At 39.7% G+C, this 27,269-nt stretch overlaps 1 protein-coding gene across 4 annotated transcripts in view; it reads left to right on the forward strand.

Annotated features, from left to right (window-relative positions):
• Positions 1–21,949, forward strand: part of NAP1L4 (nucleosome assembly protein 1 like 4) — a 33,414-nt gene extending 11,465 nt beyond the window's left edge. For 2 of the 4 annotated variants that reach the window (XM_083490357.1, XM_083490358.1), the window contains exons 7-16: positions 675–806; positions 1,630–1,701; positions 4,060–4,199; positions 5,783–5,928; positions 8,764–8,786; positions 10,109–10,228; positions 11,327–11,356; positions 12,158–12,214; positions 13,609–13,646; positions 20,401–21,949. In XM_083490357.1, the coding sequence (XP_083346483.1) occupies positions 675–806; positions 1,630–1,701; positions 4,060–4,199; positions 5,783–5,928; positions 8,764–8,786; positions 10,109–10,228; positions 11,327–11,356; positions 12,158–12,214; positions 13,609–13,614 (726 nt within the window). In that variant the 3' untranslated portion in view covers positions 13,615–13,646; positions 20,401–21,949. The remainder of the gene's footprint in view (positions 1–674; positions 807–1,629; positions 1,702–4,059; positions 4,200–5,782; positions 5,929–8,763; positions 8,787–10,108; positions 10,229–11,326; positions 11,357–12,157; positions 12,215–13,608; positions 13,647–20,400) is intronic. The other 2 variants (XM_083490355.1, XM_083490356.1) reach the window with 1 other exon arrangement.
• The last annotated feature ends 5,320 nt before the right edge of the window (positions 21,950–27,269 follow it).

The raw sequence follows: 27,269 nt of genomic DNA on the forward strand, positions 1-27,269 counted from the left end.
AAACCTTAGTGCTTTATTACTGTATAGTGGGTAGGGGGCATTCTGGAGAGTAAGAAAATGAAAATGTGTCTTTGTTAAACTATTTTTAGATGCTGTTTTTTTTTTTTTTAAATTAGAGACTAATTTACTTTTGCATACCCTGGAACTCTCCAGAATATGGAGAAACCATTGCCTCATTTTTTTAGGGCAAGTGTGCCGGGGGTGGGGTGTCATTTTGTTTCCACACTGATAGGCGCAAAACCACCCAAGGTTATATTTTCACCCATCGTAGCATTTAACAAATAATAATAAACAAAATACACAGTCACAGTACATACATTTCAATGATATATATTGAGAAGTTATACAAATTTACTTAAATCTTTTCAGAATCCATAAATCACCATGTGTCAATGAGATATAATGTATGACCCAAGGTGTTTACTTGTGTAATAAAGCAATACCAATCTGTGTTAAAAGTGCTATTTTTGCCTCTTATAGCCCTTAGCCTCACAACCACCCAAGTTTTGTTTTAGATGCAAATACTTTTTATAATGACAATGTTTCTGCATTAAGAACATTAAAAGAACACCTAGGAAATGGGGCATTTGCATTTTACAAACAACTTTGAATTTATTTGTTGACTAGCTTCTGGCCAAAACCTTTAAAGAAGTTTCTCTCTTTTCTGTTATTAGGGAGATGTGAAAAATAAAGTAGTAATAGAAGAAAAAGAAGCAGGAGCAGCTGAAGAGACAAATCCCAAAGGAATCCCAGATTTTTGGTTCACAATATTTAGAAATGTAGATATGCTGAGTGAATTAGTACAGGTAATGCCTATAAAAAGGATGTTTGTTAATTAGTGTTTTTACATGTCATGCTATCTCAATTCAAATACCAACTGATAGTGATAAATACGAACAGGAAAGGGATCTGTGACAGATTTGCCTGCAAATAAGTATTAATGAACATGTGTTCTGGTTCACTCATCACATTAAAATAGTATTGCTCATGCTGCTCAGAAGTCCTCACTTCACTTGTCTCCCACTTCTCGCTGCAACAGACCATAAGCTTTGACTTGTACTGTTGTCCAAACCTGCTTTCATGGGTTTGGACTACAAAACAAGTCTAGGCTTGTTCCAGCATGTCAAGAGTCAGGAAGCAGGAAAACGGACTTTGGGGCAGCCTGCATCAGCACATGTATGTGTGAGCCCAGGCCACTGTCATGCTGTTTGTTAGAATTTTGCTGGGCTTTTCTAATTACTTTACAACTTGCAGATTTCAGTAAGCTACTTCTGTCCCTGTTTTGGCCTTTTCTTGATTTACCTTCTCCTTATTTGCTGTCTTGGTGTTGTCCAAAAATTGGGGTCTCTCATCTCTCCTCTTAAATTAGTGCACACCTAATCGTATATCCCTCTTGACCTTCTGAGATACATTTATTATTGAGTCAACTGTATTGGGAGTGGGGGTGGGGGGTTAGTGTGTTAGTAAATATATAGAGTTGGCTGAAGAACTATCTGAAGCAGAAACAGTTAACTTGAAATTGAAGATGTTATCTAAGAAACTTGAGAACTTGCATTGGAGGCATTTGACTCTTTATGAGATGCCAGCCATTTCTTTCATCTTAATCATAGCTTTACCATTTTTGTTTAGGAATATGATGAGCCAATTTTGAAGCACCTGCAGGATATCAAAGTAAAATTTTCTGAGCCAGGACAGCCTATGGTTAGTATGATTTAACTTCTAAGAATTTAATATGATTTAACTTGTGAGGGGCATGGTATCCATTAATAGTTTGAGTGTGGAGGATTTCCATTTTTATCTTATTGTATCAAGTTTCACTTTAGAAGATGAACTTCTCAGCTGTATATCCCACTGGGGACTTCTTTATTAGATCAGGCATTAAAAACTACAGTTATAATAGCACCACCTACTGACAATTAATGAAACAATGTTTTAAAATAATATGAGCTTGTACTTGAATTAGGTCTTTTATTAATCCTTTATTGAAGCATGTTTCTTATAAACTAAAACAAAAACTTTACCAGCAAAGAAACAAAATAAACAAAAATGGAGCAGGGAAGGAAAATAGGGAGAGATGTTGGTCAGTGTTCATAGGTTTTGCTCATTTTCAGTCTACGCGAGTATCATAAGCAAAATAACAACTCGGCAAGGGATAGAGTTCAGTATAGGTTTGGTAATCATTTATGTAAACTTAAGATGTGCCGCTAATTCATGTATGGTGAGTGAGTATAGGTTTCTTCTGCCATTGGTGGGTTGTTGGGACTGTATTTTAGTTTTCCTTTGTTGCAAAATGTTACATGCAACAACCAACAAAGTGAAACTAATCCATTTCTGCTGTCCTGGGGAAAGGTTCCAAAAAATAGGAGGATCCTTTTGTTCTGCTTCAAGGACCAAGTTAATACAATAACTCAAGAATTGAAAAACTTGACAGAACCACTTAATATGTGTTAAGAAGTCTTCTGTATCATTGCTTCCCCATCAAGGAAGGTATTCTTAACATATTTGAACCAGTTTTAAGCAACCTCCACAGAGCAAGGGAAGATGCAGATCTTTCCTAGTACCTCATTTAGAATTTTAATGGCATTAATTAGTGAATTAGGTTCTCTGGGAGCTGTTTCTGTTGGGCTGCATGCAGTGAAAGTATCTAAAAATATGTATTGCTTAGTGGGTCACTTCAGAGAAACTATTCAGTAGTCCACTGCTCTTAGTGAAAAGTTTTGCCCAGTAAATAGAGTTTTATACTGTATTGATCTAATAGAAGCACTCGGAGGAAGTTGTGCTCAGTAGCATTACATGGCTTCACATTCAGAGAGTTGAGCCCACATTATTAACAACCTCGGCTTTGATTTTCCTTGGAAAAGTTTTAAGTTGGTTACACTGCTCAGTCTTCTGTTAGTATCTTACATGCTGGGTTTGCATTTTACTTCTATTTATATGTTAAAGGATTAGAATTACCTTTTTAAGAGGGTGGGAGAAGCTTTTATCTGCTCTCTAGTGAGAACTAGCTCTAGGAATATAAACAGAAATCAGTGGCTGGAATAACTGTTCATATGGCATCCTGTTGTTCCTGGAAGTACTCCAAGCTCTTGACTTCACTTGGCACATAAGAGCAGTTTGCCATTAGAAAACTAAGCAATATGTGAGAGTTCTGTTAGAACATATTTAAGCTTCTGTTCTTTGAATGCGTTGTAGTGAAGCTTTTATCCATATTGTGGTTACTTAAGTAAAGTTGTAATTCTCTCCTGGTTTTCAGACCTGAAATAAGATAATTGATTTTGGATTATTTTTCACCAAAGGTTTTGCAGTTTCATGCTTTTCTTGAACAAGTTAGCAGTTAACTTCTCCTTGTGAATGAGCACCTGCACAGCAAACTGCCTCTGGCTCACGTGGGGGTGTTTGCCCTCCATTTTTCTTGTAGCTTGGAAATGTTAGCTGATTATTATGACAGTGGCAAGAAGGTGGAATAGGTAGCAACAGTACAAGTGAGTGGGGGAAATGCCTGGTGACTAGTTCTGAATTATTTCTTCAGTTGAGCAGTATATAATCAAATAATTCATGTGATGATTTTCTCAAATGCTTTGACTCATTCTCTAAACCATTTTCTTTTTTTTGGGGGGGGGTGAATCTGATACTCTGGTATTCTTACCTGCCCTGCCATTGTTGCTGACTACAGCAATAGATAACCCTTGTGCTTTTAGATATGAACGTAGGATGTTTATGTCATTGTCCCCCAACAAAATAAAAAAGCAAAAAAATAAAAAAGCAGAACTTTGTACATAAGGTTGAAGTACTGTGAATAGCTGTAATACAAAACCTGTCAAGAAAACATATAGCACACTAATTGTTCCAAATTATTTATTGTGTGTGTTTATCTTATTCATATTTTATTACATTTTAATAGAACAGTGTAAAATGAGACTGTTACAATGTAGGATCTGAACTTTTATTTTTGTAAAGGGTGCATTGCCAATATAGAATATTGTTTACTAATAACACTTTATCACCTTCTGTCTGCCAAAAATAGTTAGGAGCTTTACAACAATAATGGATCTCTTTTAGTCTTTCACATTAGAGTTCTACTTCGAGCCCAATGACTATTTTACTAATTCGATTCTGACAAAAACCTACAAGATGAAGTCGGAGCCAGATAAGACGGATCCCTTTTCATTTGAAGGCCCTGAAATTGTTGACTGTGAGGGGTAAGAAAATATTCTTAAACATTTTTGGGCTTCTAGTCTGAAGTTTAAGGTACCATTATAAATATATGTGGTCAAAATATAAAATCACTCTGAAAGCACTTCTGTTGTTATGAAAGAATGTAGTATATTGGATCAGCAATCACAGAACTATTGCCAGTAGTACAAGTGAAAAGGATTGGGGGGTCTTAGAGGACCACAAGCTTAACATGAGTCAACAATGTGATGCAGCAGCAAAAACAAGCTGTTTTTCTGCCTTGGTCAGACCACACTGGATCCCACAGTTTAAGATGGATGTTAACAAGCTGGACTACGTGCAGAGGAGGGTGGTCAGGATGATAAAGGGCCTAGAAACCAAACCTTACGAGGGACAGTTGAGGGAACTGGGTACGTTTAGCCCGGTAAAGAGGATACTGAGAAGAGATGGGATAGCCAGTATCTTCAAATATCTAAAGGGCTGTCACATGGAGATGGAGCAAGCTTGTTTTCTCCTGCTCCATAGCACCCAAACCAAAGGATTTAAGTTAAAAGAAAGTCTGGGATGGATTTACAGCTGTGAGTGGTTTGCATAGACTGGATGCTGAACCAAGGGGTCACCTTCTCAAAGGGGGGTGCCAGGTTTTGGGAAGTAGGTGCGAGGTTCTGACAAGGTCCTAGAGTCCTTCCTCCTCCTTTCCTCTTCCCAAAGTCCCATAAGCGCCTGTCCAGAGCCTCATACCTCCCTCCCAAAGCCCGGTGCCTCTCTTTCCTGACTTTGAGAATGCAGTGCGAGGGCTAGAGGGGACATCATGTTTTGGCCTTGCATAGGGGTCCACCACTGAGAAAAGAGATTCCAACTAAACATCAGGAAGAAGCTTCTTGACACTAAGAGCTGTTCAGCAGTGGAACGGACTCTCTCGGGAGCTGGTGGACTCTTGTTCCTTGGAGAGTTTTAAGCAGAGGTTGGATGGCCGTTGGTCATATATCTCATAGTTGAGATTCCTGCATCACCGGAGGTTGGACTAGATGACCCACGGAGTGCCTTTCAACTCTACAGTTCTATGGCTCTTTGATTAAAGTATTAAATTAAACCTGGATCCATGGTTGTCTTAGTTGAGCAGAAAGGCATTTCTCCCTTCACTCCAGTGTCCATGTTGGTAGGGGGAGGGACCAGGAAAACTCCATTGTGGGGAACAGACTTCTCCTCATCTGTCTCTGGATCCATCCAACTAGCTTTAATTTTGGAGAGTCTGACCCTTTTTAAAAAATCCATCAACTACTAGAGTTTACAAGCAGGGCACAATGCAGTGAAAAATCACAATTCCACCTGCCATATCTTCTTGTTCTAGTTGCAGACTTTAGGGAAAGGGGATTAAAGCTGCAGGGAGGTCACTTTCCCACAAGCAGAACTTTAGGAGCTATTACATTCAAATAGGTTTATGTATTGGAATATTATGTCACACAATGTAGACTAACTCTAGCAGCAGTGCTAAAGAAAACTGCCGTTATCCTTACAGGACTTGACCACTGGCTTGAAAAGCTACCAGATGTTCAATGTGACACACTCCTTTTTAAATGTCACTGACATATAAATTCTTCATCTCCAGATGTACTATTGATTGGAAGAAAGGGAAAAATGTTACAGTTAAAACAATAAAGAAGAAACAAAAACACAAGGGCCGAGGCACAGTTAGAACAATTACTAAACAAGTACCCAATGACTCATTTTTTAACTTCTTCAGTCCAATAAAAGGTAAGTTTGGTTAAATTTCATCTGTTCCTATTTAAGAATACTCATATTTATTTTAGCAAGCTATTTCCATATAACAAGCATGGAGAAAATAAACAACGAATAGCAGTCTGTTAAGGCTGTTATTAGTTTTGTAAAAACTTTAGTATCAGGAGCCTGGGTATGTTCTAAGACAGTTTGTGGACCTATTTAAAAGTGGGATCCTGCAACAAAATGTGCCCCCTCTGTGTCCCCCAGCTCTAGCCAGCCTCTAGCAGGAGCTCTGTAGGTTTCATAGAGGGTGCCATTTCTCTTTTTTATGAAAGCTGAATCAAAATGGCTATTGCCATTAAGATACCACAGATGATACTTTTTGAACGCTTATTTGCAAGAGATTTTTCTGGGAGCGGAGGGGTTATCCATACAGTTGGTGATCAAGACTTTGAAAAGTAATTTGAAAATCCTCCCTTACCTACCTTTTCATAGGTCGGCTTTTTTAAACAAGGAATTAGGCTCTTGACTTTGCATTAGGTGCTAGAGGAGATGAAGATAAAGGGGTTCTCTTCCTGCCACAGTCTCTTCCAGTTACAGTCATACCTCTGCTCCCGAAGGCCTTGGGAGTCGAACGTTCCAGCTTCCGAATGATCAAAAACTGGAGTGAGTGTTCCAGTTTTCGAACTTTTTTCCACTATTGTTTCTGGTGTACCTGCACAATCAGAAAACAATCGGAAGCCACTCCTTGGTTTCCAAATGTTTTGGAAGTCGAATGGACTTCTGGAATGGATTCCGTTCGACTAATGAGGTACGACTGTACTTTGAATCAGGTATGCAGGGAAAGAGTTAACCAGGTATTGCATACTCTGCTTACTTTCTTGATAGGCAGTGATCTTTAAAGGGGAAAAAGGCCTTTAGTTGGTGAAACTTTTTTTAGGTAACTAATGGCCAAGATGTTAGATGTAGTAGGGATCCGAAACCTTCCTGCTGTCACTCATAAATCAGCAACATACATCTAAAATAGTTTAGGCTTCCAGCACATCTTATCTTGAAACATGTTACACACCACAAATTCAGCTACAATTATGAGCTGCCTTATTTTAGCTGCCTGAAAAAGGTATAAAGTTGTTTAAATATTGCATACCTGTTCCAGTTTTTACCACATGAGGGCTGTAGAGTTCTAAATCCAAATAACTGCATGGAAGATTAAAATTGATTTAATAGCCTGTGGTGATTAGGCTGCAGAGTTGACAACAGGGCATTCTGTGACTTGAAAAAAGCAATTATTATTAAAAATGCATCAGGATAGCATTGCTCATAATGGCTTCAAGGGGATTTTACAGGTTTCTTTCTTGCTAGGAGAGCCCATCTTTCTTTAGCAAACAAAAACTGAAATATATTAACTTTTGCACTGCTCTTGTCTTGACAACTCGTGTGTCAGTGTTCAGTTTTTAAAAATCAAACAACAACATGATGCCAACTTTTTCTTGCATATGCTGACCATCAAAAGATTAAAATGATCTCCTTCTTTGCATATCACAAAGTTTTGAGTAGAAGGCTTGTCCATCCGTTCTGTGGGTGGGCATAGAGAGAAATCCATTTGTAAATTTAAAAGGGGAGTTTCTGGCTAGTTCAGCTGAAATTCTCTTTTCAGAATGTTTTAAATTCTGGAACACTCATGCATGCTTTGGGCAGGAAATAAGGATGGGGCTTCATGGGGCCCTGCCTTTTTCAGAGCTTGTTTTGCTATTGATGTCCCTTGAACCTCCAAACTGCTCTTTGAATCACCATGTTCAGAATCAACATTTTGAAGGGCAAAGTGGAAGGTAGCACTCAAGTGGTTGTTTTTTGTCTCTTGAAGCAGGAGATTGGTAACTCTGCAGAGCATGGTGCTCTCCAGATGTTTTGGGCTACAAGTCACGTCCGTCCTGGTCAAACATGGCCAAGAGTCAGGGATGGTGGCAGCTGTAGTTCAACACCATCTAGAGGGCATCATGCTATCTTTCCTAATGCAGCAGCAGCATAAGAGCCAGTAAAATCATACTACCGTCTCATGCAGCCTTTCTCAATCTCAGCTCCCCAGATATTGTTGGACTACAACTCCTATGATTCCTAGCCATTCTGTCTAGCAGTCAGGGACAGTGGGAGTTGTAGTTCACGAACATCTGAGGGCCCAAGGTGAAGAAAGGCTGGTCTAGTAACTATTCATACAAGCACAGGAGGGTTAAAAAGAAGTGGGGAAGTCTGTGTGAATTGCTGCTAGGAAGCAATGCAGTTGTGTAGGTTCATACATTCATTCTTCCATGTAGTTGCAACAAGAGGTATGAGCTATATGGGGGCAATTATAAGGCGGCTTATCTTAGGGACCTAGATTTGAAATTCAGTTTTTATCTTCTGGATCAATGTATTACCATGTGGCTGGATCAGAATGATGATGCTTGCATTTTAACTTTTGTATTATAGAAAGTATTTTGAATTCCCATTATTTGAGGTAAATGTGGGCTTGGGGTGAATAACTTTCCTTTCTGATGTTGTAAACATTCATCCTGTGTGAGTTTCAGTTCCAAAGCTTCATCTTTTGTGTTGAAACGTGGCAGGGTGTGTTTTGCAAACTTCATTTTTACCTGTCCAATTTTTCTCACATGCTGTTTTGGCCCTAAGCTGTTGACCCAAGAGACAAATAAAAGGACCTAGTTGAAAGGATAAGCTTTGAAAATGGAGTCCTAGTTCTCCATTAGCACAGACACCCAGAGAAAGCTAAGGATATTTCTTGCTCCATCTACACGTAACAATAGCTTTCACACTAGAACCTGCAGCAGGGTTGGGTTTTTAAACAGTTTAGACTGACTTCTTGTCTTTTTGTAGTTTCAGGAGATGGAGAATCACTGGTAAGTTAATTTTAATATTTTTATAGTCTGTTCCAGCCTTACCATTAAACATGTTGAGGTAGACTCTTTTCTGGCAACAAACTTCAAAGGATAGCTAATAATCAGTTACTTAATATGGGTTGGCTTCTGAGATAGAATTGTGGATTTCTGCTCAAAACAGGTCTTCCCAGCCTCTTCTCTCTCCTTCAAAAGCTCCTTCTCAGGGTTGAGGGACCTTCCGGAATGGAGTTTGGTGGGACATTGTGGCGGGAGAAATTGCAACAAGACTGGGAAACTGGGAAAATTCTGTGGGGCTTTCTTGCATATGCAGGAAGTGCCTTTCTGCTCATGTATAACTTTTATCTGTGGCAGTGTACAATTTTATCGGCATCAGCTGTGGTCTTGAGCCATCTTGTGTTTTGTTGAGTCCTGTACTTAAACTCTAGTCACTGTTTTTGGACTGCAGGTACCACCCCCCGTGTGGAACTGCATACCCAATTCTTTTATTAGTAGTGCAAACAGTTTTCAGTAATAAACAGGAATAAATTTTATTTATTTATTTAATATTTTCTTTTTTACTCTGCTGTTTTTCTCCTAAACAGTATTTTAACTTCCCACCTATCCTCTGGAGTTGATTGCTGATTGTTTCAGTACAGGGAGTTAGTATTTTTCCTGTATGTCAGTTTATTATTATAGAACAGACTAGCATCTAAAGGTCTGTCTGGTTCTTTAAAAATTGTTCTGACGTTGCCTGATGTACTATTGAAAATTGTCACACTGTTATAATTCATTGTTTGACTTCTAGCGATGTTAAATAAGTGGTAGAAGTACAAACTAAAAGGTAAAGGGACCCCTGACCATTAGGTCCAGTTGCGGACGACTCTGGGGTTGTGGCGCTCATCTCGCTTTACTGGCCGAGGGAGCCGGCGTACAGCTTCTGGGTCATGTGGCCAGCATGCCTAAGCCACTTCTGGCGAACCAGAGCAGCGCACGGAAACGCTGTTTACCTTCCTGCCGGAGCGGTACCTATTTATCTACTTGTACTTTAACGTGCTTTTGAACTGCTAGGTTGGCAGGAGCTGGGACTGAGCAATGGGAGCTCATCCCCTCACGGGGATTTGAACCGCTGACCTTCTGATCGGCAAGCCTTAGGCTCTGTGGTTTAACCCACAGTGCCACCCGTGTACAAACTAATACACCTAATAACCTAATAAATACCTTATTAAAATAATAAATACTTTAATAATAAATACTTTATTAAAACTAATAACCTAATAAATACTTTGACCAAGAAATCAGTTGTGGTTGTATATTTTACCTACATTTTCCTCTTAACTTTCCAGGATGAAGATTCAGAGTGTACTTTAGCTATAGATTTTGAAGTTGGACACTTTTTCCGTGAAAGAATAGTTCCCCGTGCTGTACTCTATTTCACTGGGGAAGCTATAGAGGATGATGATAATGTATGTATACTTTTAAGATTATCTTAATTTGTGAATATTCCATGTGTCGAGGGGGGTGTGTGTGTGTGTGCTTTAAGGGAAAGATAACTTTATTCATAAATAGTCAGCTTTTGTCTGGAGAACTGATTGTGTCCTTATCACTCCCTCAAATAGCCAAGTGATGTGGTCAATTCCAACAAAACTTGAGTAATAATGGGGCCTCTGAATATGAAAAGGGAAGTATCTGCATGCTCAGGAAAACCAGAAAGCTACCCTTCACACACGTTTTGGAGGCAAAAAATGACCAAAAAACAACCCAATTAAGATTGAGGATACTCAGTAGACATGGAATTCTGAGTGTCTGCTGAAAAAGTGCTCCTTACAGCTCTTTAGTATCTGGATGGGGTAATGGCTGCTTGGCTGGAACCCTGGACAAGAGCATTCCTGCTAGCAGGTGAGAATACTGCAAAATTTTGTTGCAGGGCCCCTCTTCCTGCTTCTGGAAAAGCATAATCCTTGCTGCAGAAATACTTGCTACAGAAATACATTTTAATAACTAATAGCATTATGGCACGGTATAACAGTAATCATTAGGACAGTTCTGTACAGTATGTTGATTTTATCCCTATAGTGCAGGGGGAGGCTGAGGCTGAAAGGATAGCAGCTTGCCTAGCACTAGCCATTGAACTTGTAGCTGAGGTGAAATTTGACTGGGATGTCTCAGCACAATATCCTAAGCACTGCACTACCCCACCTTTAAGACAGTGACCTGCTGGCCTTTTCCTTACTGATGTAATTGCTCTCTAATTTCTCTTGACTAGTCTTAAAGAATAAACAGATGACTGGAGATGAAGCTGGTTATGTTAGTGAAAATTGATAAGGTTTGTTAATACTGTGACCTCATATAGCCATTCAATTTTGCATTTAGCTTAAAAGACTACATTAAGTCCTTCGTTAGGATATAAATGAAAGTGTTAGTGTAAGGACTTGAGATGAAAATATTAAGTACTTATATACCCAAGTGCTGGGGATCTGATCTGGAATGCGTATCTTCAAATATTGTGTTTCATCTGCTAATGGTTTAAATTAGGATCTAAACAAGTTTTTCCCCCTTTTTAGTTTGAAGAAGGAGAGGAAGGAGAAGAGGAGGTGAGTAAAATACTGTTTAATCTACTTGTCACATTTTCCCTATGGGGAAAAAAGGTAATATTTAGCTTTCTATGAGAGAATCCAAGGAGGCACATGTTTCAGTCATGTATGTTCCATAAGTCAGTGTGAGAGCTAGCCTGTCTTGGTGCTTGGGGAACTGGGAACTACAGCCATGTTAGGAAGCATTTGCCAAGCCATATTCTGTCAAGTAAGTCTGGTGAAAGATAATGGTTTTCTGATAGATTGGTTAGACATTTCGAGACATGTTAGGGGGTAAATGCAGCAGGGTGGGGGCAGTGAAGCTGACTGTAGCAGCACTGGAATTGGGGGGTTGAACGGAGACAGGGAATTGGTTTTAACAGTTAGACTGGGCATCTTTTCACTATCTGTAGATGGACAACAGGCCTACCCATTGAGAAACAATGGAGGGAAGAGCTGGAATACAGGTTTCCCAAAGACCCAATCTGCCTTGGGTTTGTCACTGCTAAGTCGCCAGATTTTACCTTTTCTCTGATGCTAGCATGTGTTTGTTTGTTTGGAGTGTTTACTCCACCCTATCCCTCCCTGCCTTGGAAAAATGACTGCAGACACCCATGGGAAAGTTGCTTAATGTCAAGAGCCATGAGAATATATGAAAGTTAAGGAAATCCTGTAACTAAATATTTCTACTTGCAAACAATTTCAGTCAGGAGTAAAGCATCATTGAGTTTAGTTCTGGACATGTTATTGTTGTCATCAGTAGAAAGTATTGCTCCTTTAAAAAAGCATTCTTATCCTACTTTTAAAAAAAATAAAATATAGGAATTGGAAGGTGAAGAAGAAGGAGAAGAGGACGAAGAAGCAGAAAGTGAACCTAAGGTTAGTTCTATTAAAGCACTGTATGCCATGTAACCGCTAAATTGTAGCATCTTAATTTTATCATAACTCGCTTTTACAGTCATACCTTGGATCCTGAATGCCTTGGTACTCAGATGCTTTGGCTCCCGAATGCCGCAAACACGGAAATGAGTGTTCCAGTTTGCGAATGTTCTTTGGAAGCCGAAAGTCTGACGGGGTTTCCGATTGGCTGCAGGAGCTTTCTGCAGCCAATCAGAAGCCACGCCTTGGTTTCCGAACATTTTGGAAGTCAAACAGACTTCTAGAATGGATTCTGTTCCAAGGTACGACTGTATTTTTGTTGACATGAATTGGGGTTGAAGAATTTCTATGCTGCTGCTTTTTAGTGACCAAGTTAACAGTAGTCCATTTCATTCTCTTTAACAATACCTGTTAATGCTCCTTCATTAAGGCACAGAGGCACAGACGTAACTAACAACCTGGCTGCTGTCACATAAACACTCGTAAACTACAGATAAGCAAATAATACGCAGTTTTATTGAACTTAAGTGTTACATATGCATATTTAACAAGCTTTGAAATCTTGTTGCAGAATGTTTGATTTTTTTTGTTTTTTACTTTGGCTTTGTTTTATGTATATTGGTATTGAGTCTTTTGTTGAAAATGGTAAGGCTGCTTCATGCATAACACTTCCCTTACACGTGCAAAGGGCAAAAATCCTCAAATTGCAAATTGCATTTTAGCTTGCAATGGGTAATTTGTCTGATTCTTGTATAACATTTTTCAATGCCTCCCCAATTAATAATAATGGCATGTAGGAAAAGTGTCATGGGTGAAGTGGACCTGAACAGATATGCAACTTGTCTATTTTTCTTTCTTTCTCCATAGTAGGCTTGTTTTAAAACCTCTGCATGGGCAAGACTCTCTCATGATCACTTCTCAAACATATTTTGGTTACACTGATACTTAGACATGTCCAGTATGTATTGATTTGGGGTCCTATATTAAAACAAAGAGCAAGTTATACATAAAATATATTAGCATGCAAAAATGGGATTTGTGTCATGATGAAAACATATACACTTGCATGACATGCTAACCAGCACATTCTGCACAATATACATAGCTTCTTAGTGGAAATAGTGTTTCTTTGGCTATCACAGAATAATTTTAGTGATAGGGTAGCAGTTATTGAGTTCCCAAATGAAATGCATCAATGGCTGTATCTAAAGTCTTGTGGGTGGGAAGATCGAGTTTTATGCTGATAATTTGAATATAATTATTTTGGAGAGCAGCTGTATGTGACAAACCATTTCTTGAATCTTTTGGAACACTAGTTATTACTGTCTTTTTTTCTTTGGTCCATTTCACTTTTCTTTCATGCTGACAGTTCCTTTCAATTTTTCCCCATTTAGGTGTAATTTAAGTCTCTTTATCATTCATTCATTTATAGGTAAGGTTGAATTCCATTAATACATAACTTCCAGGCTTCCAGTTTTTGTAGCCCATACAATGTGGTTCATTTTAGTATATGTTTGGTTTCTTTTATTTAGTAAATAGAAAAATTCGGTTTCTAATGGCTACCCTCACGGACCTAGTTGCAATGTAGAAAAATATGTAGAACACCTTAACTGTAAAATCATGAATGATGTCAGTGTTTATAGGAATTTCCATTTCTTCCTGATGCACATTATGTTCTTCTTGCCTTAGTTATGTGCTCTTAAGATGGATGTGTTTTTGTTGTCATTGCACTGGCTGTTTGTGTTTCTTTGTGTAGGCTTTAACGTTTAAAATTAGGGGTTAGATTTCTATGTCTTCAAGGTGTTGTTAGGAGGCAACCTTTTTCCATTCTCTTTCAGCCAGATTGGACAACTTGGTTATCTTGCCAAATCAGTCACCCATATATCCCATTTAATCCTGCTTACTTGAATTTAAATTCTGAATTTCCCTCACTTCCTTCTTTCTTTGTACTGTGTTACAGTATAATTACATAATTTGTGGTCACTGATATGCCAGTACATCTTTTCTGCTTAATGAACACTTGCACTCATATATTTTGAGATTATTTGTTTCATGCAATAGGCGAGATTGCTGAAACAAGAAAATTGCATTCTTATTTAGTTATTCTAAACTTGAGTTTGTGACTTGCAACTTTTACAGTTAGGCTCTTGCCAATGTTGTCATGTCTTCTGATAGAATGTTAACGTCTTTCTCTTGCCCTGAGGCGAAAACACATTCTCTTTCTCTCCTAGGACCCTCACATGCACTCATTCTCTTGTACTTTCACAGAGTTTAGGATTGTTATCCATAAAATATCAACGCTGTAGTTAGGCTTGTTGACTCTTCTCATTGTCTTTGCTGCCCTCTCAGTTGTGCTTTTTCAAAGCCATAAACTCAGGTTCTTCTCTTAAAATCTACTTTTCTATCCCAGCTTCTTTCTAAGCTGTTCATATTACCTCTACATGGCCGATGGCTGACACAAATAAATTTTATTAAAATTAAAAAATTAAATTACCTCTACATGGGTTCTCTGCAGTGTTAAAAACTGTGATATGAAAGCTAGGAACTAAATGGCACCTTTAAACCTAGATTGTGGGTGCAACAACAGAATGTCTAGGTGTACTTTTTTAATAACAAAACTACAATTCTGAAAATGAATGAACTGCAGCTAAAATATTATATTTATTTTTCACGTAGTCTTAATATTCTTAAGAGGGTCTCTTCTCCAGTCTTCAGAGAGTAGCTGAAAGTGGGGAGGCAGAAAAAGGTCCTCCTTTCCTTCCACTCTGCAGCCAGTGTGGTGTAGTGGTTAAGAGCGGTAGACTCATAATCTGGTGAACCGGGTTCGCGTCCCCGCTCCTCCACATGCGGCTGCTGGGTGACCTTGGGCTAGTTACACTTCTCCAAAGTCTCTCAGCCCCACTCACCTCACAGAGTGTTTGCTGGGGGGAGGGAGGGAAAGGAGAATGTTAGCAGCTTTGAGACTCCTTCAGGTAGTGAAAAAGCGGGATATCAAATCCAAACTCCTCTTCTTCTTCTAAATCTGAAAACTTAGGTGCAGTACCGCGCCCAGAGCTCAGAAACTGCTTGGGCTAATGAAATTCTCTGTCGCAAAATGCGCCTAGAACAATGGGAGTTTCGAACACTGGTTCTCTGTTCTTGAAAAGGTACCGCCTCTCCAGGTTAGCAAGTGTTTCAAAAAATCATGGAGAGAGATAAGCCAAATGGCTATTGCACATTGGAAAGATCTCATCCAGTATGCAAGACTGTAAGGATCCCTTTTCAATGATCACTAAATCACTGTTCCTTTACCTCAATATGGGTAACCTGCCTCTCCCCAGATGATGTTGCACAACAACCCCTATCATCCCCAACCACTGGTTATGCTAGCTGGGGCTGGTGGGAATTGGGGTCAACATTTGGAGAGCCACAGGGCCCCCACTCCTGCTTTCCTGTCGCTCAAGGTGTTGCTGTTTTTAACCTGAGGGAGATTGATTGCAGTTTGTGCTTAGCGGCACATATATGAAATAAAATCCTAATTCCAATAGGGTATTAGAAATACAATCAAATTGGTTTCTGGGATAATGAGGCAGTTAGATACTGGAGTAATGTATGTTAAGTAAGATTGAGATTACCTACTTCTTCTGGGATTCTTTATGCTTTGAATTGTGGGATTGTGAAGTAGCTAAAAATGGCACACTCATTGGTGTAATGATCTCTATATGTCTCTGTTTTAATAACTATTGACACAAAATAGGCTCCTTTATGTTCAGCATAAAGCCTGCCTGCCTGCCTCTTTCCAGTATCCCTTTAAATTACTCTGTGAACTAGCTGTTGCGCTACTTGACTTGCTCTGTAAATAATAGAATCAACATAAGATTTTTGCAGGTGCTGACTCACACTTCTATATTCTTGTATGTTCCAAGTTTATCTCATACTGGATTGATGTTGGGAGGAATCATGTTATGAATGTGGAGAATGCACAGTCTGTTTGACTTGAGTGTGTAAATACTTTTATTGAAATGTTGGTGTTGGCATATTGTGCAATTTGGAAGTCCTCGGCCCCTGTGACCTACCCATCATATACTGCAACCGTGACTTTTACTTGGCCTGTGCTGAATTCCAGCTTGGTCAGCACATACACGGCTGTGCAAAATACTGAGTTCATCATGGGCCTGTGGCTTGCATGTTTTTGCCTCTAAAGGCTGGTGTGGCTGGAAGTTATCATGGGCTGACTGTCTCAGCTTGTGGCAGCCATCAATCATGGCAGTGGACTTGTAGCAGACCTTTGCTCTCAGAATATGTGAACTTGAGTCAGTAGTTACTGAATTCTCTCATGTATCCTTTGAGAAGACAACTGATGTTTCACCAATTCCCAGAGTATAAATCTTTCATCTTGAAAATTAATGTGATTTTTAATACACATTAATAAAAACCTTGAGGAATTTTGAATCTCTTTGTCTTAGTTATTTAAGACAGTGTGTGGATCTCTGGCATTAGTGCATAGAAACAGAAGATACTTGGGTTTTTAATGTGCTGGTCCAAAAGTTTATTCTCCATGAAGCCATTTTTGTACTGACAGCTTCTCTTGCATCTCTCTCTAAATGTGAAGATGTTCTGTTCGTCCAAGCACTTATGAAACATCTTGCAGCGTGAGGGCTGTGCAAGTGTTTCTAGGACAGCTACTCTAGCCGCTGCTTTCTTATCACAGTAGTTTATCTCCAGCACACTGTGAATGAGTAGCAGCACATCTGGATATTTTATTTTTAAAAAAGTTATTACCTCTTCTTAATCACTGACAGTAGCCTGAAATCCTCTGTACACTCATGTAAGTGAAAATCATATTGAGGCATGTCATACGCAACTTTAAATAAAAATGCACAGGAGTCAGCTGCAAGTGTCATCTGTAAAAGTTGGCTATTCTGAACCCATATTTTATTCCACTGCTTGGCAGACTCACAATTCACACTCCTGTACCAAATCCTTGAAAGTACTTCATATTCATTCTGCAATATTTGAAGGGACTTTACAACATCAAATTGAAGGCTGTTGCTTGTTTATAATCCAGACCTTTAGATTTTGGTTCTAAGAGATGTGTAGCAGCATGAACTGATTGTACAAGTATTTTCAAAACAGCTTTGAAAAGTATTTCATTCACCTCAAGAGAGAGAACATTTCCCAAGGGTATTTTGCCCTAAATTTCAAAGTTCTTAATGTTGTCTTTTCTAGGGGGTTTTCCTGTCCTTTACACTTCTAATTGAGAGGTAATTTCAGAGGCACCAGCCATGTTCAAAAGTATTAAGGCTGGGTGTTAGGTTTTGTAAATACAATGGTTGTATTTCTAAGAACATTACTTGAAAAGAAGCAGTCAAGACTGATTTTGTTTTGGTAGCTTAAGGCTAAGACGATATTTCCTACAAATTGCATTGTCATGTAGCAAATACCATATTGCCATCTATATAATCTTGGTGAATTTGACCACAATTACACACTATTGTTCCGACTTAGGAGCTGTGAATGGTTCCATATTGTGTCCTGCTGGCTATCCTCTTCAGCTCTTGGCAGTGCAGAGAATTTAAGGGGAAAACTATTTTAGATTTTTTTCCCCGTATCTGCATTAGGATTTAGGGCCTATATGATTGTCATTGCATTAGCAGGGAACAATTCTATATACATTCTATGATTGCATCTGTTTCCCTAACCTTGACAACTGATGTTAAAGAGGAATTGCGGTCTTGAATGCAGGGTGAAGATGCCTAATCTAGTGTAGACCAGACCATAATACTAGTACTTGAAAAAGCATTGCTGTTGGAGAACCTGTGCGTTGTGTGTTGACTTATACTTGCAAAGCAGATTGGAATACAGTGGTGCCCCGCAAGACGAATGCCTCGCAAGACGAAAAACTCGCTAGACGAAAGGGTTTTCCGGTTTTGCGTTGCTTCGCTAGACGAATTTCCCTATGGGCTTGCTTTGCAAGCCGAAAACGTCTTGCGCTTTTTTTTAAAGCCGCTTGAAGAGGCGCAGTTGCGACGGACCGTGCTTCACAAGACGAAAAACATCGCAAGACGAAAAGACTCGCAGAACGAATTCTTTTCGTCTTGCGAGGCACCACTGTACTGTGTTTCTCAGTCTTCTCTTGCTTGTCCTTTTTTCCTTCCCAAAGCATACTTAACATGGAGCTCTTTGGTAGAAATCTGAGTTGTTAGAGATGTTGGCATAAGAAAGCTGTTTTAGGGGTGTTGGCTGATAGTAACCTCAATCTGTTTAGAGTCATGGTATATTTTGCCTAACTTTTAAAACTAGGGTAGTGTTCTGTGACATATATTGAAGGCCTTTATTGTAGAGAGGAAAATGTGGGTATTGAACACCTGTTTTTAAAGGAAGAATATAATTTCTCAACTGATTTTTTTCTTATTAAAGTGCATATATTTCACTCATAAAACACAGTATATTATCACATATTCACATTACACTTGAAATTAGAAGGCAACATGCTCTTTTCAGTCCTGCACTTTCACTCTTTCACACTGTGTCTGTATGTAATGTTAAACCATGTACACAAGCAGGAATGAATCTGAGTAAAACCTTGGGATTCTACACACACACCCCCTTCAAAACTACAACAAGGACTTGGTTAGTGTCTGCTTCCATTTTCACAAAATGCCAGTTTAGCACAGGCTCCTTTTCCTAGCTACACACAGAAAGGGAGCCTGAAGGTTTGCTCAGGCTCATTGCCCATTATATTTCATGGTGCCCTTTTCATTTTGCATACAACATATGCAGAAAACTGCTTAGCTTTAATCTCTGAAGACCACATAATTTTGGGTTGCCTCTCTAGAATTACAATTGAGGGAGGTGTTGGAAAAGCATTTCATTCTTAAGATCTAGAACTTGCTTCATACCTTTGGAAATTATTGCTTCCTGTGCCTCTAGGAAATACATTAACTGCTTGTTCATTTTTATGACATAGGATCAAGCACATGTTTAACAAAGTAAACTAAAAAAATATTAACAGCTTGTTTTGTGACAGAGTTGCAGACATGTGGCCTGATAACTGTCACCTACTGCATTGATAAGCCTATGCCACACAATATTGCAGTATGGGACATTAGCTCTAGTGTCCCTTGGAACAAGGAGTTGAATTAGCAAGACCAGCAGTCCTCCTCACCTACCATTAGCATTGGCAGCGCTACACAGTATAGCCATTGGATAATGGCAGCATATCTCCTTGCCATGAACATTCAAAAACCAGAGAGTTGTGGAACTGATTTTAGTATAGGGAACTATATGTTGGAGGATCTCAAACCCTCATGAGGAACTTTTCAGGGTGCGGGGAGCTAGGGAAAAGTAGACTAGCCAAAAGTGCTTCCTGCTAGTACAAAACTACCATCAGATACAATCCTATATTTCTTCTGCACCAGATCCTTCAGCACTGCTGACCCATGCTTGACCTTGTGGGTAGTCACTGCCAAAATACCACCACTTCTAACATAGCCAAAAATAGTTTAAAGCAAAAAAGTATAAAATCTGGAAAGAGGAATAGTTCTCCTGCCACATATGAAATAGCACCAGAAGCCTTTTATTTTAATTTGGGAAATTAGCTTTCATAGTACAGTCAAATCTCAGTTGTTGAACATAATCCATTCCAGAAGCCTATTCGGCTTCTGAAATGTTTGAGGTGCGGCTTCCAATTGGCTGTAGGAACTTCCTGCATTCAAGCAGAAGCCATGTCGGACATTCGTCTTCTGAAAAACGTTCAAAAACTGGAACACTTAGTTCCAGGTTTTCGGCGTTCGGGAGCCAAAACGTTCTAAATTGGAGGCATTTGGGAACTGAGGTTTGACTGTACCAGTTGTGTACAATGAGTAATATTCTGCCAAAAGAGTCCCATCAGCCCAGGAATTTCTACCTGTGCAACAGGACTTTCACTTCCCTCATCCCTCTTATGTGTTCTCTGTGCCCTCCCCAACCCTCTGTGCTCCAGAGGGTTGGGAAAACACCTGAAACAGATTTAGGGGTTGTTTGGAAGGAGGAGTGCAGGGAGAATGTACTGTTGCTCAAGGAGAAATCCTTCTGTTGATGGAATGTTTGCCTACATTAGCTCCCACACCATAGTTCTCCTGTTGCTTATGAATGTGGAATGAAACTTGGTGTCATGCTTGGGTACCTGTTGTGTAAACTTACTCTCTTTTTTCCTCTTCAAACAGAAAGATGCCAGCCAGCCTGCTGAATGCAAACAACAATAAGGAAATACCACTTCAGAGTGATATTTGAACAACCTGTAACAAATATTTGGATACCTGGCCTGCAGTTCAGGATATTCCATTGCTGCAGCACAATCTTATTAACAACGCTTAAAACTAAATTGTTTTCAAATGCATGATTTTCACTAACTTTTTTCTTATTTTTTTGCTTAACTTGTACAGTGGCAACTTAATGCATTTGAGAAATATGAGGTTTAATTAAAGCACACACTCTACGGCCTTTGGTATACTGTAGCTCAACCTGTTTCAGTAGGCTTTCAAATTAAAATTGGGGGGGGGACTAATTTGCTCTTCTGAAATACTTGCCCTCACTTCAGTGAATTTTTTAATCTAAATATTGTGGAATAGTTCACATGAAAATATATTGAATTAATAAAATACTTGCAGTGAAAACAAATAAAGCAATATGATTTCTGCTAGCTCTTATTCCCTCTAAAATAACATGATTCCTGCAACCTACCAATCAGACTAGTGCTATAGAGCAGTTTGAAACATTGTCATCTCCAGTAAAAGCAATCTGAATTTGAAGTAACATTTCCTTTATCTTCTTTGAAGAAGGTGGTGGTTGACAGATACTTAGTTGTTCACCTTATTTATTCATGTTTGTAAGTACTTTGATGAACTAGTGCTTTTAATAGTTTTAAATATACTTGAAGAATATTTTTCCTGTTTATAAAATATGGGTACTTGTACATGGAAAACATAGTCTGCTCACAGAATGATTGCTCATCAAACATTTCAAAACAAACTGGGAAAGGAGATCTTGAGCCGGGCCTCATAGTTGATGGAAGTGGGTTGCAGCAGTAAAATGTATCACTGGTCTAGCTTAGCCTACATTACCAAGCCTGGTTCAGATGGTCCTCCAAAACAAGGGTTGGGAATGAGCTACACCTTTGTGTGCTTCCTCTTGTGGGCAGCTTCACTTTTCAGTTTCTTTTTGAGTGTGAGGCATAAATTATTGTGAAGTCTGAACTGGCAAGCTGTGGTTTGCACTTCAAATCAGAATTGTTGGTTTCAAATTCTAGAGGTAGGTAAAGATCAAAGCTTCCCTATTCAGACATGACAGCAAACTATGGCATGCACAAAAGAGGAGTCTGAAAATGATGCAAGAATGGGAAGAATGGTATGTTTCTGGTGGTTTAGGGGATCATCTGAACTGTGCTTATGAAAGTCATTTAATTGGGAAAATATAAATTAAATTATATGTGAGTGTACTTCTGATATTTAATTTGCAATACTCATATCGCACTGTTCCACACTCCAGTGGTTTTAAAGCTCCAGAATCCTTCAAAAGATCTATTCAGAATTACAGTTCTCATTTCTTCAACATACAATGCCAGCTTTTGGCAACAGTTCATTAGCAACTGTATGAATGCTGTTACCAGGCATGTAGAGAGTGCTCCAGCCTTACCTTATACATTTGTAACTTAATACAGTGTTTTCAATTTGTACAGAATAGTTAGAATATTCTATTAAAGTTGTGAAACATGAAGCATATTGTCCTGACAGTTTCTTTGTTAATACTATATGATACATGGTCTTTTGAACGACTTGGGGGGTGGGCTGGGGGAATGAAAGCTATTAAGATTTCAGTCTTGTGCCACTCAGATATTCTGAATGTTAGTATTGTAAATAGCTTGTGATTTCAGAGTTCAGTGGTTTAGCAGCTTGAGGATATTTCTGCAAGCAGCAGATTTATACATAGAATTTCAAGATGCAGCAAAAATCTGAGGGCTGCATCCAACAACATTATGTGAGTGGAAGTCATTCAGTAGGTGCAGTGGCTTCAATGGATACAGCCTATAGATTACATGCTGGTACATTGAGGGGAGGGGAGGGGGATTCATTTATTAGGACCATGGACTACCAGGTTAAAATGATTTAATGACTCAAAAGGGTAGAGTCAGAACACCCATTCCCTGTGCTAGGATCGGGCCAGAAACCATTTTTCACACAAGCAGTTCTTAACCATGTTGGCAATAGCAATGAAGTTGTTACTACAGAAGCCTTTCTGCTGAAGGTTTGCCCTCCTTCTCGCCCTGAATAGCTGAGAGTAAATAGTACATTCTCTTGTGAAGTGAAGACTATTCAAACAGTATAATAGATTGCAATTTGTCCACTAGTTTGCTGATAATATTTTTATTCTCCGGGGTTTTGCATCAGAATGATAGCTTCCTTATAGCTTTGTTTGGCAACCCAGTTGGAGAAGTATTCCATTGAGGAATAATGCAACAAAAGGAAAGTTGTGGAACTGGACTGGGGCTTTGTGAGACCTCCTTAAAGAGTGCAGAAGAATCCTTATGATGGTTAAGGTTATGGATGGCTAATGGTCATTATGGCAATATACTAACTCTGGGATCACTGAGGCACAAGAGTGGGAAAGGGCTGTTGCCTTCATGGTCTGCTTGTGGGCTTCCTGGAGTCTTTTGCTGGCCATTGTGGAAAACCAGATGCTGGACTAGTTTGGCCTTTCAGTCTGATCTCGCATGGTGCTTATGAGCTGTCTGGAGGAAGAGGCAGGGCAGCAGTGTTGATATAACAATCCAAGAACTAGCTGTATCAAAAGCCATGTGGGCCAAAAGAAGAAGCTCTTTATACTTGTCTAGGTAAGACTGCTCTCTGTTTTGTAGAGACTATGGTTGGATGTGTGCCTAGCTGCTCAAGTAACTCTTCTATCTTCCTCCAATTAAATTAGCCTGCAAAAAAATTGAGTTGCTGATTTCTGTGCCTGTTTTAAGTGGTCAGAGGTATGCTTGCCTGTGTAGGCTCCCCTGAATCCCAAATGCTTTCTGTTTCTGCATCATTGCTGATTATTTTTTAACATACCCCAAATAGAAGCCAATTAAGTCCCAAGGAAATGAAGTTTTAAGAAGAGGTGGAGGAAAGAGAAATTAAAGCAAATGCTGCCAAGTAGAATGTCTGAGTCTCAGTGGTGTAGCGTGGGGGGCGCAGGGGGGGCTGGCCGCACCGGGCGCAACATCTGGGGGTTAGGGTTAGGGGGTGCAAATCCACGGGTTAGGGCGTGCAAATTACTTGCCTTGCCCCGGGTGCTGACAACCCACGCTACGCCACTGCTGAGTCTAGTTCAGGCACAATGAAAGCTTGATCTAGGCCACAGATTTCTGCATTAGGAATATTTCACTTGTCAGAATCCTGTCTGGTCTGGATGATCTAATGAATAAAAGACCTTTTCAGTTTGCTTAATAATATGGGACACCATATATCCTTTAATCTGATTCTCCTAGCATATCTCTGATTGGAATCCCTGAATGTTTTCTGCCTTTTGTCTCTATTTACCAGTATATCATAAAAGCAGGAAGGGAAAGAGCACTAGGAGTTGTAGTCCAGCAGCAACTGGAGAACTACAGCTCTCCCATTCTTCTAGGTAGTTTGCCGAACACTTCAACACTGGTTTTTGAAAAGGTAAAGCCAGTAAAGTAGTGCAAGTAGTATTTCAACAACTTTAGTCAATGGCTGAGGCATTTAAATCAGCAAAGAGCCAATTCTGCCCCGAAAGATTTCAGATGCTGCCAGAGACTACAAGGCTTACTTGTTTCCAGTGTTCCTTATGTCACCACTTAGGGATGCAAATGTCAGCCCCGTAGAAGGGCATAGAAGAAAGGCCCTTCACATTGTTGCTTCATTTTGGAGTATTTTCTCCCAAATTGTTCATCGCTAGCCACAGACTCGCCCATATGTGCATGTCCCAACTGCCAGGCAATAGACTCATTGGAGGAGGTACTTTAAAAAAGAAAATAATCGCAGACGTATGGGTGACTAACCCTGGGTGTCTTGGGCATAGTAAGGTAAAAGCAAAAGGGAAGGCTGAAGGGAGTAGTTAGGCAAACACTTTAAAAAGTCGCATGTTGATCTCAACACATTATCACCAGTTTAGTGATGCTGGGTTATGGATGAACTATGCAGATCCATCAATACTTTGTGTTCAAGCATAACTGATAGGCTTCTCTTCCTGTAATTACACCCGTATTTTTCAGGAAATAGCCGCTTTCAGTTCCAAGAGTGACATGGCTTTGCAATTTCATGCTGTTCACAGCTGCCTTGGGAAACCATGGTCTTGCCAAAAATCTTGCCTTTATTCATCAGCAGGGGCTGTATTGTGCTTGGGCCGGTCTTATGGAAGAGGAAATGTAATTTGATTGCCTCCTAATTGTTTTGCTTTTCCCTCCGGAAAAATGAAGCCGGGTTCCTTCTACAAGCATCCTAGTAAAGCTGCTGGAGCCCTATCACTTTGTGCAGAGCATCATCCCTCCAGTGTTGTGGCATAAATAACTGAGTTGTTGCTAGATGGTTCCTCCAAACCAGTGGCGTAGCGTGGGGGGTGCAGGGGGGGCCGGCCGCACCGGGCGCAACATCTGGGGGTTAGGGTTAGGGGCACAAATCCACGGGTTAGGGGCGCAAATCCACGGGTTAGGGGGCACAAATTACTTGCCTTGCCCCGGGTGCTGACAACCCACGCTACGCCACTGCTCCAAACAGGATTGTCTGTTGTGGAGGTAATGGTGGCATCATTCACAATTACAAAACTCTGATATTCCTGCACTGCAGAAGCGGACAGGCAGCACTTCAAAGTTTGGTTTTGTTGGGAAAGGCATCAAGAGTAGACCTGTACAAAGAGAAAAGGGGGAGGTGGGCATGGAGAGAAAGATTGTTAGAGGCATGGGGAAACAAGGCGAAAAGATGGCTGCAGGATTTCCTAGGCCTGCTACACTGTAAGTTGAGGCACCTGCAATTTATAGGCAAGAACGGCTTATGTATGTACAGTGGTACCTTGGTTTACGAACTTAATCCGCTCTGGAAGTCCGTTCTTAAAGCAAAGCGTTCTTAAACCAAGGTGTGCTTTCCCATAGCAGTGTGGGACTCAATTTACAAATGGAAAACACTCAACAGGAAGTGAAACATGTTCTGCTTCTAAGGCAAAGTTCACAAACCAAAACACCTACTTCCGGGTTTGCAGCGTTCTTAATCCAAGTTGTTCATAAACTAAGCTGTTCTTAAACCAAGGTACCACTGTATTAACTTAGCCTAACCTACCTCACAGGGCTGTGGGGAGATAGCCTTGAACTCCTGGAAGGAAAAACAGGATACATACGTGGTGCTATAAATAAAAATATAAACATTAGCAAAGCCAGAAAAGCAGCCCCTACCTCACTTTGACTGTAACATTTCATAGTTCTGATATTTACAGCAAACTGCCAAAACGAAAACAAAAAAATTGCCAACTCTGATAAAAGTTGTACTAGGCATGACTTTTTTGGCTTATCATTAAATCAATTATTTAATGTTATAATTTAAGCCATCTTTTTAAAAGACAACTAGAGAGAGGTTAATTCAGAACTCCGAACCACATGCACAGTGAGAAAAATTGGCAAGGCTGGACAATAATACCTTTATGGGAAACGGTTTCATTCATTTTCATCACTGAGCTTAGTGTTCTGACAAAGCATATAATCCACTTCCCTCCTTGCTTTTACACCTACAGCTGACTTGTTTCCAAAGCCTTAAAATATTTGCACACACAGAATGCTGGAAGCCAATCAAAGTGGTAGCTTGAAGGGATCGGGGGCTGCCATGAATACGAGCTTTATGCAACTTTGTTTTGAAGTAGGAGTGAGTCACAAAAATACAATTTCTACTTTCATTGCACTCAACTTTGACTTTACTGAGAAGGAAAATGGAAATCAGCTTCTCAAGGCAATTTTACTGGAGAGAGACATCTTAATAATTGAATTTGAACAGGATCACTGGATCCATGTAAGAAGCTAAAATTAGCAGAAAGTACAGAACTGCATACATCATTATTGTTTATAAGAAGTGTTATTTGTGGCTTCGTTTTTACATGATAAGATGTTTCAAAATCCATTGAGGTTTTAGTATTGCGTGTAATTTACACGTTTCAATTCTCAAGAGCCTTCACAATAAAACACCTATGATACAGCTGTAGCATACAATGTTTTTAATAAATCTAATCCTTTGTATAGTCCTTTTTTTGAGCCCCAGGCTTTACACATGAGGATTACACTCAGTAATCCTTGCAACAACCCTCTAAGTAGGTCAGTACTATGAGCCCCTTGTTTCAGATGGGGCAGGGGGTTAGGCAGAGAGAACAGCGCCTTGCCTAAGGCCAACTGCTTGATTTCCCCATGTAACTCTCCAAGAACACCATTACATAACATATATTCACAATGAGAGGTAAATCCTCACATAACTGCTCCCAAACAAAATATATATCCTGCCCTAGTGGTTTTTGCCAGGGATTCCTGGTATAGCATTGTTATGTGAGAGTAGCAATTCCAGCAACCAAATATGGTTGTTGTTTTTTTGAGTTGCAATTTTAAATGACTTGTCAATGGTATGTCCAAGAGGTCTCCCAAATGTCTTCCTCTCATCAAAAACAGCTTTTTATTGTTGCTGCTGAGAAATGTGAGTCCTATCCTGACAGAAAGCAAAGATAGTCTTGCCAGTCCATAAGAGCAAGCAAAAAACCCACAGTTGGGCAAAAGCATTTACCATATTTTTCGCTCTATAAGACGCACCAGACCACAAGACACACCTAGTTTTTGGAGGAGGAAAACAAGAAAAATATTCTGTATCTCAGAAGCCAAAACAGCAAGAGGGATCGCTGCACAGTGAAAGCAGCGATCCCTCTTGCTGTTCTGGCTTCTGTGATAGCTGCGCAGCCTGCATTCGCTCCATAATATGCACACACATTTCCCCTTACTTTTTAGGAGGGAAAAAGAGAGTCTTATAGAGCAAAAAATACGGTATTTACTGGAACCAACCAAGATGTCACA

Source organism: Podarcis liolepis, assembly GCF_965112155.1.
Source record: "Podarcis liolepis genome assembly, chromosome: 1".
Lineage (NCBI taxonomy): Eukaryota > Metazoa > Chordata > Lepidosauria > Squamata > Lacertidae > Podarcis > Podarcis liolepis.